The following is a 17,040-nucleotide window of genomic DNA, read 5'->3' as shown; positions in this document are numbered from 1 at the left end:
CATATTCGGATAACCGTGAGGGTTCACAAACCGTTATTCGATTATTTGTCTGGAGTTTATTGCAATGGATATGCGTCAAACTCTACTCAAAATAGTAGGGAATAAATTGTACAGTGAGCTAGGAGCCTAAATGCCACAATGCAATGATCTTCAAATAATAAAATAACTTGCATTGTAGTTAAACACAAATAATACGTAATTTAATTGCCAAACCTGATATGTGCTTGGCCAGTTCAAATTCACATTTCCGTAAGTCAGCAAATGCTAGTGTATTGTCATGTGCGTGGAGTTACACTGCTGCGGTTTATTATCCTCTTTGGGATGCTTTGATTTTTAAATGGTTTAGCATTGAACTTGTCGAATTATTCTATTCAAGTATGCACACCAGAACAAGAGAACAAACACTGGCTTACTGTTTATCAAGTGCTGAAACTTTGCTGGGTGAAAAACAATCTGGAATCATGTGCAACAATGTAGCAGTGACATGAAGTCCTCTTTGCAACCTGAACTCCTTCAGAATATTGAATCTTCGTGACACCTGTGCTAAAAAAAGCTAAATGCAGCACAACCAATGAAACAGAACACAGGTGTCTTAAGCGTTTTTATTTTTTATTTTTTTATAACTTGACAGTGTTTAAAAATGCAGATGCTGGGAAAAAAAAACCCCAGAGAGATGCAGCACAATGGTTGAAAAACAGTGTGAACAGCCTCTAACTTGTCCCTATACTTGAAATAACGGTTTGACCTCTATTGCATGTGTAGAATAACCGAATAGTGATTTTGGAATTTGGTTATGATGAATAACTGTTTATTACTGGTTATGATGAGTTTCCATTCAATAGAATCAGTGATTCTTGAGAGAGGTTTATTTGCTAGCTCCTGTTTATCCGCTGATGGTCAGAGTGCATAGGTTTATCATTGAATAATTATCATTGTTTCATGATATAAAATCTTTGAGAGAGTTTTGTATGAGTAAGTAATTGGTACATATTACATATACAGACAAAAATTCTCTAGACGTCGACCGATTCATTGTTTTTGCCGATTAATCGTCGCTGATAATTGATTCTGTAAGTATCGGTTTTTGGCAAAAATCAATGAAGATAGTTCATATATTGTATGGATACCCCCAACCCCCTGTGCCCATTGAGGAATTGATTCCTATGCCAATATTAACTTAATATATTAATTTCATTAAGTCATATTTCGGTTAGATGCACTGCCTTTTGGATTGATGGCTGCTCCCACTGTTGTTCATTCTTTCAAAATACTTGTCAAAAGATTTGGAAAACCATTTCTGTTGTAAGCTAGTTCAGAGAAAATTGGCTCAAGGTGACATCTGCATTGATTATAAGATTTAACCGATTGATAATGGATTGTTAAAACATAGATCGCAATTAATCAGAAAATCTATATTTACACAGTTCTTAATAAATGTATTTTCTTGAACATACTGTATCCTTGTATGACACTCACCTTCTCTTTACCAGTTGCCGTGGGCCGGCTATCAGAGTCGATTCGCTATGGATCCTCGTATCATGAGTCATCAGGCTGCCATGGCAGCATACAACCTGAACCTGCGACCACCAGCGAGTCGAGCTTCACCTGTGCTGTATGGATTCAGTCATCCATCTCCTCTGGGCATAAACCAGCAGCCCACTGACAAAGAGCTGCTACAAGAGCCAAGTGGCAATGGTATGACTCGTATTACTCTACTGTATTTTGTATTAATATAACATTTCCCTTAGCTTAACTGGTAGAGCATGGAGTTAGCAATGTCAAAGTTTTGGGTATGAATCCCAGAGGGCACACAAACTGATAGATTTATACCTTTAATATACAAAGTCACTTTGGAATGTATTGTAGGTAATTTGTGGGCCTATTTGATTTTAAGTGAATTTTTTTTAAATGAGTAATTACTATTTAAGATCTGTCGCAGCATTACCACAATAAATTCAACTGGTCACTCAGTTTGTAAAAACAAACAAAAATTGTATTTTCAGTTAGGCACTTACAAGGGAAGTATATGGGGCAAGTGTACTGGTGGGTTTAAGAGCAGAAATGTGAAGCTTGTCTTTACATTAAAGCACTTAATTTATTATTTAGTAAAAATCATCCTTTTGGGTGGGACTACTTTTCTAGGTGGATGAACTTCTACAGTAGTTATGCATTACTGACTCTAAATATACCTTTAAAGCAATGCCTTTCACATAGGTTTGTTTGACAGCTGTGCAGTGGCTTGCCGTACTTCCCTCTACATTCATTTTAAAAGTTTGTTTGAAAGTTTTCTTTTAACTTGATGAGCTCTCAGGGTTGGTCTTTCATATATGGCTGTTAGTGTGGCTCTACTTTTTGGGTACTGATGTTCTGATTTGCTGTCATTATTTAGGGAAAATCGACATTAATGGAAAAGCGGAGCATTGTAGGCTGCTAACACCAGAGAGGAAAGCCCCTGAGCTGAAAGAGAAACAGGTACCATCTATTCACCTGTTCCCTTATCCATCTATACATCTATTGTACATCCTGTTCAGTTTAATGTTAAATAAATCAGATGAGGCATCCACTCTACATCTCTAGAACAATTATAACATAGGTCATCCATCTTCAGACGTCCCCTACATGCTCAAAACACTTCAGTTCTCTCAATCCTTTACACTCTCCATTACCATCAAACAGTGTTGCCCACACAATTCTGTTTTTACAGTCATTTTTGCTGTTTCTGATAGAAAATAGAGGTTAACCGATATTTGATTTTGCCAATACCACTAACTATGGTGGTGGAAAAAGCAGATTACCGATTAATCATCTGATTACTTTAAAAATCAATTTATTGAATGTGTTTTCTTTCTAAGAAAATGTTCTTAGTCTTTCCTTGCTTTTTCCTATCGGAGAAAAAAAAAACTATTAACGTTAATTCCTGCTGATAACTGATAGTTCTAAAAGTAGATATCGGCACAGATTAATCACCAAAACTGATATATGGGTCGACCTCTAATAGAACTTTTGACAATTGACATTCTGTTCAGACTTGTTGTAAACTAAAATGAAAGCTAACTGAAAACATTTCTGTTAACTAAAAAAATTTAAATACTAACTTAACTGGAAAAACCAAACCTAAATGAAAATAAATTTTCATGACTCAAACTAACTCAAATACAATTTAAATCTTGATACACAGTATATTATAACATTTGAAACCTTTACAAGCCACCTTTATTAAACATGAAAATGTCACTAGATATTGATAAAATTACTTGGCCATGAGAAAAGTAACAAATTAAACATATTTAAATCATCTACAGTTGAAGTCAGAAGTTTACACACACTTAGTTTGAAGTCATTAAACATTTATTTATTTTTTAACCACTCCACAGATTTAATATTAGCAAACTATAGTTTTGTCTAGTCATTTAGGACATCTACTTAGTGCATGACATGAGTAATTTTTCCAACAGTTGTTTACAGACAGATTGTTGCACTTTTAATTGACTTTACCACAATTCCAGTGAGTCAGAAGTTTACATACACTAAATTAACTGTGCCTTTAAGCAACTTAGAAAATTCCAGAAAATTATGTCAAGACTTTAGACAATTAGCTTCTGATAGGAGGCGTACTGAATTGGAGGTGTACCTGTGGATGTATTTTAAGGCCTACCTTCAAACTCAGTGCCTCTTTGCTTGACATCTTAGGAAAATCAAAAGAAATCAGCCAAGACCTCAGAAAAAAAAAACTGTGGACCTCCACAAGTCTGGTTCATCCTTGGGAGTAATTTCCAAATGCCTGAAGGTACCACATTCACCTGTACAAACAATAGTACGCAAGTATAAACACCATGGGACCATGCAGCCATCATACCACTCAGGAAGGAGACACATTCTGTCTCCCAGAGATGAACGTAGTTTGGTGCGAAAAGTGCAAATCAATCCCAGAACAACAGCAAAGGACCTTGTTAAGATGCTGGAGAAAACAGTTAGACAAGTATCTATATCCACAGTAAAACGAGTCCAATATCGACATAACCTGAAAGGCTGCTCCGCAAGGAAGAAGCTCCAAAACTGCCATAAAAAAGCCAGACTACAGTTTGCAAGGGCACATGGGGACAAAGATCTTACTTTTTGGAGAAATGTCCTCTGGTTTGATGAAACAAAAATTGAACTGTTGGCAATAATGACCATCGTTATGTTTGGAGGAAAAAGGGTGAGGATTGCAAGCCAAAGAACACCATCCCATCCGTGAAGCATGGGGGTGGCAGCATCATGTTGTGGAGGTGCTTTGCTGCATGAGGGACTGGTGCACTTCACAAAATAGATGGCATCATGAGGAAGGAAAATTATATGGATATATTGAAGCAACATCTCAACACATCAGCCAGGAAGTTAAAGCTCAGTCGCAAATGTGTCTTCCAAATGGACAATGACCCCAAGCATACCTCCAAAGTTGTGGCAAAATGGCTTAAGGACAACAAAGTCAAGGTATTGGAGTGGCCATCACAAAGCCCTGACCTCAATCCGATTTTGTGGGTAGAACTGAAAAAGTGTGTGCAAGCAAGGAGGCCTACAAACCTGACTCAGTTACACCAGTTCTGTCTGGAGGAATGGGCCAAAATTCCAGCAGCTTATTGTGAGAAGCTTGTAGAAGGCTACCCAAAATGCTTGACCCAAGTTAAACAATTTAAAGGCAATGCTACCAAATACTAACAAAGTGTATGTAAACTTCTGACCCACTGGGTATGTGATGAAAGAAATAAAAGCTGAAATAAATAATTCTCTCTACTATTATTCTGACATTTCACATTCTTAAAATAAAGTAGTGATCCTAACTGACCTAAGACAGGGAATGTTTTCTACGATTAAATGTCAGGAATTTTTAATTTTTAAGTTTAAATGTATTTGGCTAAGGTGTATGTAAACTTCTGACTTCAACTGTATATACAGTATTTAATATCAGTAACCTCATTGACACTAAAACTGAAATAAAAACTGAAATGTACTGAAAAATATAATAAAATCGAAATAAAAACTTCATTTAAAATACAAAACTATAATTATCCTGATTGAAAATGATTTTAGATTCATTGTTACAGGAGTTTGTCAGAGTGTGTCTAATGATCAAACTCTATCTGCTCTGTAGGGAGACCCAGAGTCGATGCAGAATAAGAGTCCTGAGGCCCATTCCAACCTCGGCTTCCCCACCAGCCGCCTCATACGCAAGGACCCGCCGGCCCAGAGGGCTCTCAACTTTCACCTGGCGCCCCCACATCCCGGCTTCCCCCCTCACCACGGAAACAGCCAGTTTCCGCATCAGTACGGACTCTCCCGACCTCCCCTGCGTATGCAGGCCCCAGTCCACCCCCAGCCCTCCTCATTCCCTCCTTCATTCTTCAGTGGACCTCCGTTGGCCCACCGCGGTCTGCAGTCTCCGGTCCTGGAGGGTGGCGAGGGCTCCATGGGGGCGGTTCCAGGTGGGGTGACTGAAGATCTGAAGGGTGTTGTCAGAGAAATACCCCCCCAGACACACCAACAGCCCCTGAGACTCAACAGTTTTGGAGAAGAGAGTTTGGACTCTCTGCTGGGAGATACTCTGGGTATGTACATGTGTGTCTATACCTGCTGCATTCTGTGTTTCCTTTGCCAAGCAAACTGGCATGTTTTTGTTTGATGGTGGTAAAGTTTCATGAAATGTTCCAGGCTTCTTGGGAATTTTCACAATATTGTGCCTGAAGCTTTTTAAAAATTTGAATTTGACAGTGTAAAAGCCTGTTCACACCAATAAAATTTTCAGCACGAAAAACATGCACAGAGAATGCATCTGCCAAGTGCATCTGCCAAGTCTAAAATATTCCACTGCATTGACCTTTGTACACTATCATTCAAAAGTTTGTCTTTTTTTAAAGAAATGAATACCTCTGTTCATCAAGGATATTTTAAATTGATCAAAAATACTAGCAAAATCATCAGTAATGTTGAATATTATTATTACGAGGGCTGTCGATTTAACGCGTTAAATCAGTGCGGTTAATTATATAAAATATAACGCATTGAAAAAATGTACACAATTAATCATGTCCCCGGACCTTAATAAGCAATATTCCTTCCATATAAGAAAATCTAGCATGGAACCTTGTTTACTCCAGGGGCAATTAATGAAACTCGCTGTATAGGTAACGCGCAGCATATACAGACCACACTTATGGTATGTTTATGACGCAACGCATCTAAGGCGTTCCAAAAGCATCCGTTTGACCCAGGTGTACATTGACGACTCCTTAAAAAAGGCCTTATAATAAATCTCGGACAGATGACGAATTCAGTTGCAAAATAGATTGATGTGAACTGTAGGCCAATGATAGGCTTATGTTCAGTAATATGGAAATAAACAATATATTGCATCCTAAAGCAACTTTTTGCATTGTATTTTTTTAATGCTTAACTTTTGTGCCAAAATAATGTAATGCATTTAAATTTTCTGTATTTTTAAATTATATATATGTGTGTGTGTGTGTGTGTGTGTGTGTGTGTGTGTGTGTGTGTATATAATTATTTAAATATAGCTATTTATAATTATTTAATCATTATATATTTAATTATTTTTATTTGAGGGGCTTTTTCAGCAAATATTTACGTATGTGATTAATTCTATTTAAATAATCAGCATACCATTTAATTCAATTTAAAAAATGTATCGATTGACAGCCCTAATTTTTACTTATTATTAATACTTATTTAATTTGTAAGTTTGAATAAGTCAAGTACAAATTTATTTATAGAACACATAACCCTAAAAAAGTGCTGTACAGTAAGAAACATAGTAATAACCTTTAGAAATAAATCAGGAAAATTAAACAAAATAATGATAATACATTATTAAATAGATATATACAACCAGAAAATGCATGATCTGTTGACTTTGAAAGAAAAACTCAGAGAAAACTTTAAAAAGTATCAAATGCTAACGAATAAAAATAAGCCTTTACGCTAGATTTAAAAACAACTATTGACGGCGAGTCCCTGATGTGCAAAGGTAGGTTATTCCAGAGCTTAGGGGCAGCTACAGAAAAGGCCGATCACCCTTAGACTTACATTTTGAGGGAGGGCAGATAAAAGTAGTTGATTACTTGATCTAAGCTTCCTGGGGGCAGAGTAGGGCTGAAGAAGATCACAGATATAATCAGGTGCCAGTCTGTGCAAGGCCTTGTATGCAAAGAGCAACATTTTAAAGTCAACTCTAAATTTAATTGAAAACCAATGCAATGAGGTGAATACTGGAGAAATATGATACCTTTTCTTAATTTCAGTTAACAATCTGGCTGCTGCATTTTGGGCAATCTGCAAATGCAATAGAGTAGACTGAGAGAGGCAGATGTACAGGGAGTTACAATAGTCCAAACGGGACGGAATGAGTGCATGGATTACAATTTCAAGATCCTTAGAAAATGTTTACATTTTGCTATAGATCTGAGGTAGAAAAAACTATTCTTAACGACAGTATTTATTTGCTTGTCAAATTGCAGGAGGGGATCGAAATTGACACCAAGATTTTTAGCATGATTTTTCAAGTTGTCTCCTAAGGAGCCTACCTGATTTCTGAAGGTACTGGTGGAGGCATGAGAGCCTTGCAAGAGAACCTCAGTTTTAATTTCATTCAACTGTAGGAAGTTGTTAGACATCAAACTCTTTACTTCAGTTAGGCGTGTTTAGAGACGGTGAATTAAATGAGTATCATCTGACCTGATAAGGAGGTAAAGTTAGGAGTTGTCAGCATAACAGTGATACGTAATGTTATGTTTTTGAAAAATGGAACTAAGAGGAAGGATATAGGTAGAAAACAACAGAGGCCCTAGGATGGATCCCTGTGGAACACCACACGAAATGGGTGCAGATTAGTGGTCGACTGATATCGGCGAGGCCGATAAATCGGCTGATATTCCGAATTTTTTAATAATCGCATCGGCTGATAAATTCCCCCTCATTTTAGTGTGAAATTGAGTAAATCTAGTGCTAAATAAGAGTTTCATTTTGTATTTATTTTTTGCAATTTTGTGTTTGTTATTTACTATATCAAGTTGTGTGATATATCAGCACTGTATCGGCCTATCGGCCATTAAAAAACCAATATCGTTCCATCTCTAGTGCAGATGAAGATGAACCAGTCTTCACCGAAAAAGTCCTGCCCTTTTAATAAGATCCAAACCACTGTAAAGCCATACCCTGGATGCCAACCATAAGCTCAAGGCGTTTAAAAAAAATATCATGATCAATAGTGTCAAATGCTGCACTTAGATCCAACAATACCAAGATAACACATGACCAAGAGTCAAGGGACAATAAAATGTCATTTGTAACTTTCAGCAATGCTGACTCTATACTATGCATTGTTCTTAAACCTGACTGGAGTTTGTCTAAAAAGTTGTACTTATCGAGATAGGAGATGAGCTGGGAAAAAACAGTTTTCTCCAAAACCTTTGAGATAAAAGGCAATTTTGAGATGGGTCTGAAATTATTATAGAATGCGGTGTCTAGATGAGATTTTTTTTTCAATAAAGGCGGACTGTGGCTCGTTTAAAACTAACCGGAACTACATTTGTGAGAGCTATTTATTATAGCTGCAACAATCGGACTGATGGTATCAAAAACATCACGAAACAACCAAGCAGGCAACACATCTGATGGGCAATACAGCATATAGTCATTTGTAACATTAAAAATGTCTTTATACTTGTAATTGATCAAGAGTATCCTTAAGGAACGGTCACAATTTGCTCGAAGAAATTCTGCAGGCAAAATACAGACATCTCAGTGGGAATCCGCACGATTGTGAATTTCGACCTATGGACTTACAGTGGCAAAGAATTTCCCCTCGCGGATTTCACGGGGACTTCAGTGCTTCGTACACAGATTCACTGAATATTCATTAATATACATTAAGATAAATCTGATTCCAATTAAAGTTGTTGTAAATTTAGAATTGTATTGATTAAAAAGACAATACTTCTAAGTAGAAAGAGTAGGATCAAACTTAATGAATCAAAGTTAGAATCACTGACGCTTTCAATATGAAGAAGAAATCCTAAGACCTTTAGAGCAAGTAAAGTTATTTATTAAGTTACACAATTAAGTATACAAACAGTAAAATGGAAAATGTATTGGGTTAGGAAATCATATCGATAACAGTTGTCCTACTGCACTGTGGGGCCACGTAAGACTGTCTCCCAATCAGCTGCTAAGTTTCCTTCTTATACTCTGAGCAAGGTTTTGTTTACATTTTAAAGTGGGAGGCAATCACTGAGACAATGGAGAGGACCCAAAAACCTTATATGTAAATGTGTAGCTTATTGGATTGGAGAAACACATTAACATTATACAGAGGTAAATGGTCACACATCTGGAGGGGGAGAGGCATACTGTCCATATTACACCAAGCATGATTAGATTATCAATTGAGACAGTTGTTCGTAGCTTTCATGGGTGTTTGGCAAGAGAGCAATTCCATCCACTCTCCCAGGTTGAACATCTTGTGCTGACACTAGGAGGTGATAAAGCATGTTCTATAGTCCTCAATATGCATCAGACTGGCACTGCTGTGTGATATGAAGGAAATATATAGTTCATATGCATAATCGAAAGAAACCACCATTTTGCTCAGCCCTACAAAACCAACAGCCCAGATAGACCCTCTCAGTCACTCACAACACTATAGCATATACAGCAATTCTCACATTTTCTTTAGAAAAAGTACAAATCTAGTTAGTATATGTCTCTTTTTTTCTCAAAATATGAGCATTTATTTCCACAAATAAATCAGACTGTGTGTGAACAGGCTTAAAATCTTCAGATCATCAGAATGCCTTGTTAATGTTGCCGAAACACCCACCTCCTCAATACGATGAAGAACTGCATGCATCTGTCCACTGAAGTACTCATATGTTTTGGTGAAGAGAGCCTTGTGTATTCTTCCAGTGTGTCAGTGGTCTTTATGTGTTGATGGTCACAGATGGTCAGGGGTCTTCAGGGCTGGATGCTCTTGACCCTCAGCAGCAGCAGCAGGCTCGTGTGGGCCAGTGGGGTGAACACACTCCCTTCCTGCAGGCCGGTGTACCCCCTTTTCCTCTGGCCCAGCAGCTGGCTCATCTCAGTCAGCCGGGCCTGCGACTCCCACAGCAGCTTCTCAGAGGCAGCTGGGGCCTGGGCCCTGCAGCAGAGGAGTCCAGACCTAGTATAACCAGGTTAGAAGACACTATTACTTGTCTACCATGTTTTATATGACATTTTGAGCTTGATGTGTTCTGTATTGATTTTTTTTTTTTTAATGTTATATTATTATGTTTGATTAATTTGTAAGGAGAAAATGGGTATTTTTGGAATTGCATACAAAATACTACTCATACTATTTTTCAAGTGTGCAGTATGTATATTGTGCACAATAAGCAAAATTTCTGTATGAAAAAAACCTGTAGGAATATGTCGATATGGACCCAAGCAATGTCTAGGCCTATCACAGCCTAGCAACCACATAGCAATGCGCTAAAAAAAACACTTAGAACACCATAGCAACCGCATAGTAAAACCTGAGAAACCACCCAGACCACACTAGCAATATACTAAAAAACACTCAGAACGCCCTAGCAACAAGAACACCCTAGAAACCACAGCGCAATGCCCTAGCGACAACCCAGAACATAATGTAGTATATAATGTATACTATAGGTGCGTCCCAAACCGCACACTTCTGCACTATTCTACACCAATTTGTGGAATGCCGTGTGGAATGTTGGATACGTCATGCTTGCCGTACATAGCGGAAGGGACGGAGTTACCTGGCTGCGCTGCTGGTCTGACAAAACAATTGTAAATAATGAAGAATGTAGCTTACAAATGTCATTTGAATGCTTTACCGTCACCCCAAGCTGTGGGAATATGTACATGGTGTAAGATACAAGTGTTGGACTGAGATTGGCTAATGCGCTAAAGCTAGCGGCAACACATCACATGTGCTTGAAACGTCAGTTGTGTCACCTGATAAACGGCAAATACTTCCGTGTAGTAAAAATTTTTTTTATTCCATTTGAGATGATATTACACTTTGAAAATTCATACACTACATGTCTGAGTGCATATTACATTTTGTAAGTGTATAGTGTGTTATTTGGGACACAGCTTATGAGGTAAGTAGTACGCTAGTATTCCACTATGACCAAAGCCTCACTTCTTAACACTTCTCTGTCTTCTCTCCAGATATCCTGGTCTGTTGCGTGAAATGCTCCCCCAAGAGCAGTACGAGCAGCGGGAGCCAGCCGAAATGCCCCCTCCACAGTCTCGCCTCCTACAGTACCGTCAGGTCCAGCCCCGAAGTCCCGGAGACCTGCCGTCACCCTCCTCATCCACAACTCCAAACCACACCTCCGGCCCCAGTGGCTTCCCAGCCCCGGCTCAACCCTTCTACCCCGACACCAGCCGCGAGCTGCCCATGGGCGGCCAACCCTTCCAGCAGCACCAGGCCTTTAACCAGGCCTCGTTCTCGCCTCTTCCGGTGAAGTACCTTCTCCAGGAGGCCCACTGGCCTCACCCGAGCCTGCCACAGAGCCACATGCTGGGCCACGGCTTGCCCTTCGGTCTGCAGGCAATGGCGCACAGGCAGGAACAGGGCCCTCTCGCGCAGCTCCAGCACCAGCAGCAGAAACAGCAGCTCCAGGCCCCGCAGAGCACCCTGCACACTGTAGAAGAGGTGAGGATGGGGACTGGGGTTTCCTAAGGTGGTTTATTTTTAAAGACAGAGTTTCCATACTTGGGAAAAACCTGGAAATATCCGGGAATTTTAAAGTTGTGATTTCCAGTCATAAATTATGGTTACTGTAGTAAAACCATGATTATTTTCATAAGAGATGGATAAAGGTATTGCAAGGGCACCCAAAATAATTGCTAGGGAACGCAAAGCCTATTGCCAGGGAACGCAAAACTTTTTCAGAAAACATAATAAAAATTGGACTTGCTTGAATTTGCCTAACTATCTCCATTGAACTTGGGACTGTTTTTGGTATACCATTAATAGTTTGAAATATAGACAAAGATAAATCCAAATGAGTCTTTGGATTTCTCCCTCATTCCTGTCCTCTTTTTCACTCTCTGTCTCTCTGCCTCTCTCTCTGACCGATCTCTCAGTATGAACCACGGGGTCCCGGGCGGCCCCTATACCAGAGGAGGATCTCCTCCAGCTCTCCCCAGCCGTATCAGGACAGCCTGGACCCTCAGGACCACCCAACACCCTCATACAGATACCCCACAGCAGACTTATGGCTGGGCAGCAGCGGTCCTGTCCCGGGCCCCGCTCCTCTCCACAACATTCCATGCAACGGAGCGAGCCACCTTGTCCCTCACAGAGAGGTTTTAGGTATATTACACTGGCATTTTATAGTCGAAATGAAATCAAAATTTACTTTATTAATACACATTCCGGGTCTTATTGTGAAGGATTCAGTTGGTACACATGCAAGTAAAAAAATCTTCCATCAAAATGTAATAACTTTCTTTGTCTCTATAACAACTTTCCTTTTACAGAAGTTAAATGGGTTCAGAATGGTTATATGTTGACTTTAAGTTTGTCATTTAGCAGTCATCTTTAACGGTGGTTAGGGTTGGTCAGGGTTAGGGTAACCCTAAGTCCGTCAACCTTTAATACAAATTTAAGAATACTGGATGTTTAACCTCCTGAGACTGCGTGACTGCTGTGTGCATTTTCCATTTCCTATTTTGATTTGTAACTAGTAGCACCTCATAAACATGAAAAAATGTATGTCCACATATGTGGACAGCAGGACTAAGTTGTGAAATTAAGTAATACCGAAAGTCAGATTTTTTTTTTTTTTTTTAGTCAAATTGTTCATTATGTTTCCAGGAGTGTTGGTTGTTTTTGAGACATTATAGACATTACATTAGAAATTAGCATAATTCTGATTCAATGTAATGTCCAGCATCATCCAATCACTGCCAACCATGTTAAAATAAAATTATACATTATAAATAGTGGTCGACCAATATATTGCCTATGTAGGCCGATAAATCGGCCGCTACTCTGAATTTTTTTACATTATCGGCATCGGCCAATACATTTTCCCATTTGGCCGATTTGTTTCTTGAGAGTGCTGAGAATCACCTGCTTGCATGTGAAGCGACTGAGACATGTAATGACCAGTCACAGTTAGTTTTGTTGTTACGTTACTTCAATAATAGACCGGTGTGCAACACAGTGTCATTTAAACGGTCCACATATCAGAGCCGCAGCAGACACGTTTGAGCTCATAATGTTTCATTCTCCCTCTCTCTCCTCTATAGTTCCCTGTAACTTTTAACTGTCTTGTCCAATGATAAAAGACAAATATAAATAAAACAAATATCATATACCGTCTGCAAATATGCGCATATCTCATTTCAACAGATGTAATAACCAGACCTCACACAACTTCAGCAGATCTAGCATCCTGTGGAGCGCTCCTTTATCTACCTCTAAAGCACGAACAGTCTCTCCTCAACAGTTCCCTATTACTTTTAACTGTCTTGTCTAATGATAAAAAGGCAAATATCAATAAAACTAATATCATATAATGTCTGCAAATATGCGCATATCTCGTTTAAACAGATGTAATAAACCAACCTCACACAACTTCAGCAGCATCCTGTGGAGTGCTCATTTATCTACCTCTAAAGCACAAACAGTCTCTCCTCAACAGTCCCTGTAACATTTGTAATGATAAAAGGCAATTATCAATAAAACCTCTATTACCTGTATATACCGTCTGAAAAAATATGCAGATACCTCGTTTAAACAGATGTAATTCACAAACCTCACGAAAATCCAGCATTTTCCTCTTGTCGAGCACTCATCTAATATCTTACTCTGAAGCGCAAGTTCTATCAGCCAGATTCAAAACTTCAGGATCAAAAGTTCCTCTGATTCACAAATCATGAAGGTCACTCTTTGACGATCCAAGCAGGCGATCCAGGCCGTTTAAACTATCAGGAGATTGAGGCTTGCGCTGGATCCGCATGAGCACGTGAGTGCAACTTCTAAGTAAAAGCGCTTCATGTGCGCTATAAGTAAATGTGTTATTCACAATGCACTGTGTATGTGCAATTGGTTTGATTCTGTATTTGTTTGAGAAAATGCTTACTAACGTGGACATGCCATCCATGATTGCTGGACAACTGTGTGTACTGTTATGTCCTTCAAAATATATTAACAATTTCTTCATGTGCAAATAAATTACTAATATTTTATGGCAGAAATCAGAAGGAACTGCTGCCTACTATTTAAAATGCAATATTATTTTTTACAAAGTTAAAGTTTAGTGTGAAATTGAGTAAATCTAGTGCTAAATTATAATTTTTTTAGCAATTTTAAGTTTATGTTATTTACTATATTAAATTGTGTGACATATCGCCATTGTATCGGCTTATCGGCCACCCTGCTGTCTGGATATCGGCATCAGCCATTAAAAAAAAACATATCGGTCGATGTCTGCCGAACATGTTGAGTGGTCCTGACAACATCTGCAGCCTGAAACTGAACTTTTAATAGGAAGTTTGGATTGAATGCACTTAGCTGCATAGAGAGCTACAGGATGCTCCCTTGCTCCCTATTTAGTGAATGACTTAACCTCCAGTGTGCTGTCTGTCTGCATTGATCTCAAAACAGTTTGAAATGCACTTTATTTTCAACCTAACTCCATATAAATCCTCTGAAAGCAACATATTTCAGCTTTTGGATGAACCCATTGATTCTTAATGTGATAATGCACAGTAAATATGGGATTTCTAAGGAACAAAATGTGCTTAAGTACACACTAGTGTACATTGTGATTAGCAGCATGGCATTTCGTGATAAATCGATGAAATTTTTAAAATGGCATATCGGATGAAACATAGAGACTCTAATCTTTTGACTCAAACATGTTTGAATGTAAAAACGTAATGAGGTTTCTTACCAGATGTAGTTTTCTCCCAAAGACAAACTCCACTTTGGTCGGCACCATGTTGACTCTGTTTGTTGAAAGTTTAACCCTTTCCAGACAGGACAGAGTCACTTGAACTGAGATCAGTTGGTTTAAATTTGTTAAAATTATATGTTGCGTATAGCGAAGCCAAAATACAACATCCACGCATGTGTGTGCTGGGTCGCTCAAGGTTAAGGAAATTTCTTACATCTATTTATCATCTTATTATTCACCTTGAGTCAACTAGGGTGGGTCAGCATGGTCACCTAGTCATCTAACAACATATTAGTGCAATTAGTTTATCTATTTTATTTTTATTTATTTTTTACTTTTTAAATTTTTTCAGCAGCTGTATTTAAAGGGGTTGAATTTAGAGACAGAGTTTTTAAAGTAAAAACATCCTATGTGAACACCCCCTGAAAAACGTGTTTAATTGGTATCTTGTGGGCATTACACTGAAACAGCCTAAATATACAGGGCTTTCTTTAGATTGACCAAAGGACTAGTCAAACAACCCACTGAATAGTTGATTTTGAAAGCATGCTTAGAATTAATTACAAAAATAGCATTTTCTCATTTCAGAGAATATTTCATCAAAGAAAAATTCCTATACACTTTATTAACATTTTGTAATAAAATAACACATTGTAAATGTCATTTTTGTGTAAACAATTATATGCAGATGAATGCATACAATATATATACAATTTTAAATATAATATAGCAACAAGTGGCAGTCATCGGGGTCCAAGCACGTATGGCCAGGACATGGCCAAAATAATTAAATTGGACACAATAGATCCTGTGAATGCTGTGGACACAGCTGTTTGGTGTAAAATTTCTTCCAAAAGATTTTGCAGTTGCAAAATTAGAATTTTATTAGAATGACAACAGATTGACAATAGAAGATGATGATGATGAAGAAGATGAATAGATTTTGGATTGCTGGACAACAGCACATTACAAGAGAAAAAAAGCTAAGTCAAAGAGGATTTTCAAGGATTTTTATTGTTGGCGCTCCATCTAGTGGCCAAAATCGAACTTGGGGAAAAACTTAAACATATTTAATAGGGCTCTTCATTTGTCAGATAGCTGTTGCTATTTTTACTGCACAGATGTTACATTACAAGAGCAATAATTCAAAATCAGAGGATTTCATTGAATTTCTTATCTTGCTGCTCCATCTAGTGGACAAAATCAGTAGTACATCCTTCATCTGTCAATTACAGTTGAAATAAATAATGTTTTTATTTGCTGTTGACAAGAGGAAATTGATTAAATTTAGCACATGTCCTCAGAATATCCTGGTGTCTATATGTTTTAAGTTTTGTCATGTTTGGACCTTGTGCTCACAAATAAAGGCATAGTAGTAGTTACAGTTCAAACCCAAAGAATGAATTGGCTTATATCTTCAAAACAATTTAACAAATCAAAAATAAGATTTTTTTTTATTTTTTTTTTTTATTTTTATTTTTATTTTTTTTTTTTGAGCAAATCGGACAAACGGCCTAGGAGTTCACAAAAGTAGGTCAAAATCAAAAATGGCAGAACATTTTTAGGGCCTGAAATAAAATCGGAGATATATGTTTTGTTCCTCTTTACTCAAGGAATCAGAGGAAATAAGAATTTTGATTCCAGCCCTTATAGATATGAAGTTTTTAGCAAAAATGCAAATTAGCTCATTATAGCACCAACTTGTGGACGATTTTCACCAAATTTGGTATACAGCCTAATTTTGGCGACCTGTAAGTGCACCGTAAATTTCATAACTATCGGCCATTCGCAACTTAAGTTATTAGCTGCTGAAATTTGATATGCTGCTGGTGGCCATTTTTGTTAATTTGTCAAATAGTTTTTGTAAAGATATGTTGGCATGTGACCCAAAGATGATACATGCCAATTTTCAAATTTTTCAGTCAAACGATTGCATAGTTATATGGAATTTTTAGATGTAGCACCCCCTATTGGCGAAATTTGACTAAACTTTGCATGCTTCCTCAAAATGTTCTGATATCAAAGTATTCCAAGTTTCGTAAAGTTTGGACTTTGCATTCAG

At 37.9% G+C, this 17,040-nt stretch overlaps 1 protein-coding gene across 1 annotated transcript in view; it reads left to right on the top strand.

Moving 5' to 3' along the window:
• Positions 1-17,040, top strand: part of LOC127451148 (probable helicase with zinc finger domain) — a 90,943-nt gene that overhangs the window by 72,627 nt on the left and 1,276 nt on the right. The window contains exons 25-30 of the mRNA XM_051715606.1: positions 1,491-1,695; positions 2,390-2,472; positions 5,132-5,585; positions 9,992-10,223; positions 11,233-11,722; positions 12,157-12,385. Of these exons, the coding sequence (XP_051571566.1) occupies positions 1,491-1,695; positions 2,390-2,472; positions 5,132-5,585; positions 9,992-10,223; positions 11,233-11,722; positions 12,157-12,385 (1,693 nt within the window). The remainder of the gene's footprint in view (positions 1-1,490; positions 1,696-2,389; positions 2,473-5,131; positions 5,586-9,991; positions 10,224-11,232; positions 11,723-12,156; positions 12,386-17,040) is intronic.

The sequence above is a fragment of the Myxocyprinus asiaticus genome, chromosome 14, assembly GCF_019703515.2.
Source record: "Myxocyprinus asiaticus isolate MX2 ecotype Aquarium Trade chromosome 14, UBuf_Myxa_2, whole genome shotgun sequence".
NCBI lineage: Eukaryota > Metazoa > Chordata > Actinopteri > Cypriniformes > Catostomidae > Myxocyprinus > Myxocyprinus asiaticus.
This window is presented reverse-complemented; position numbering and strand designations above follow the sequence as displayed.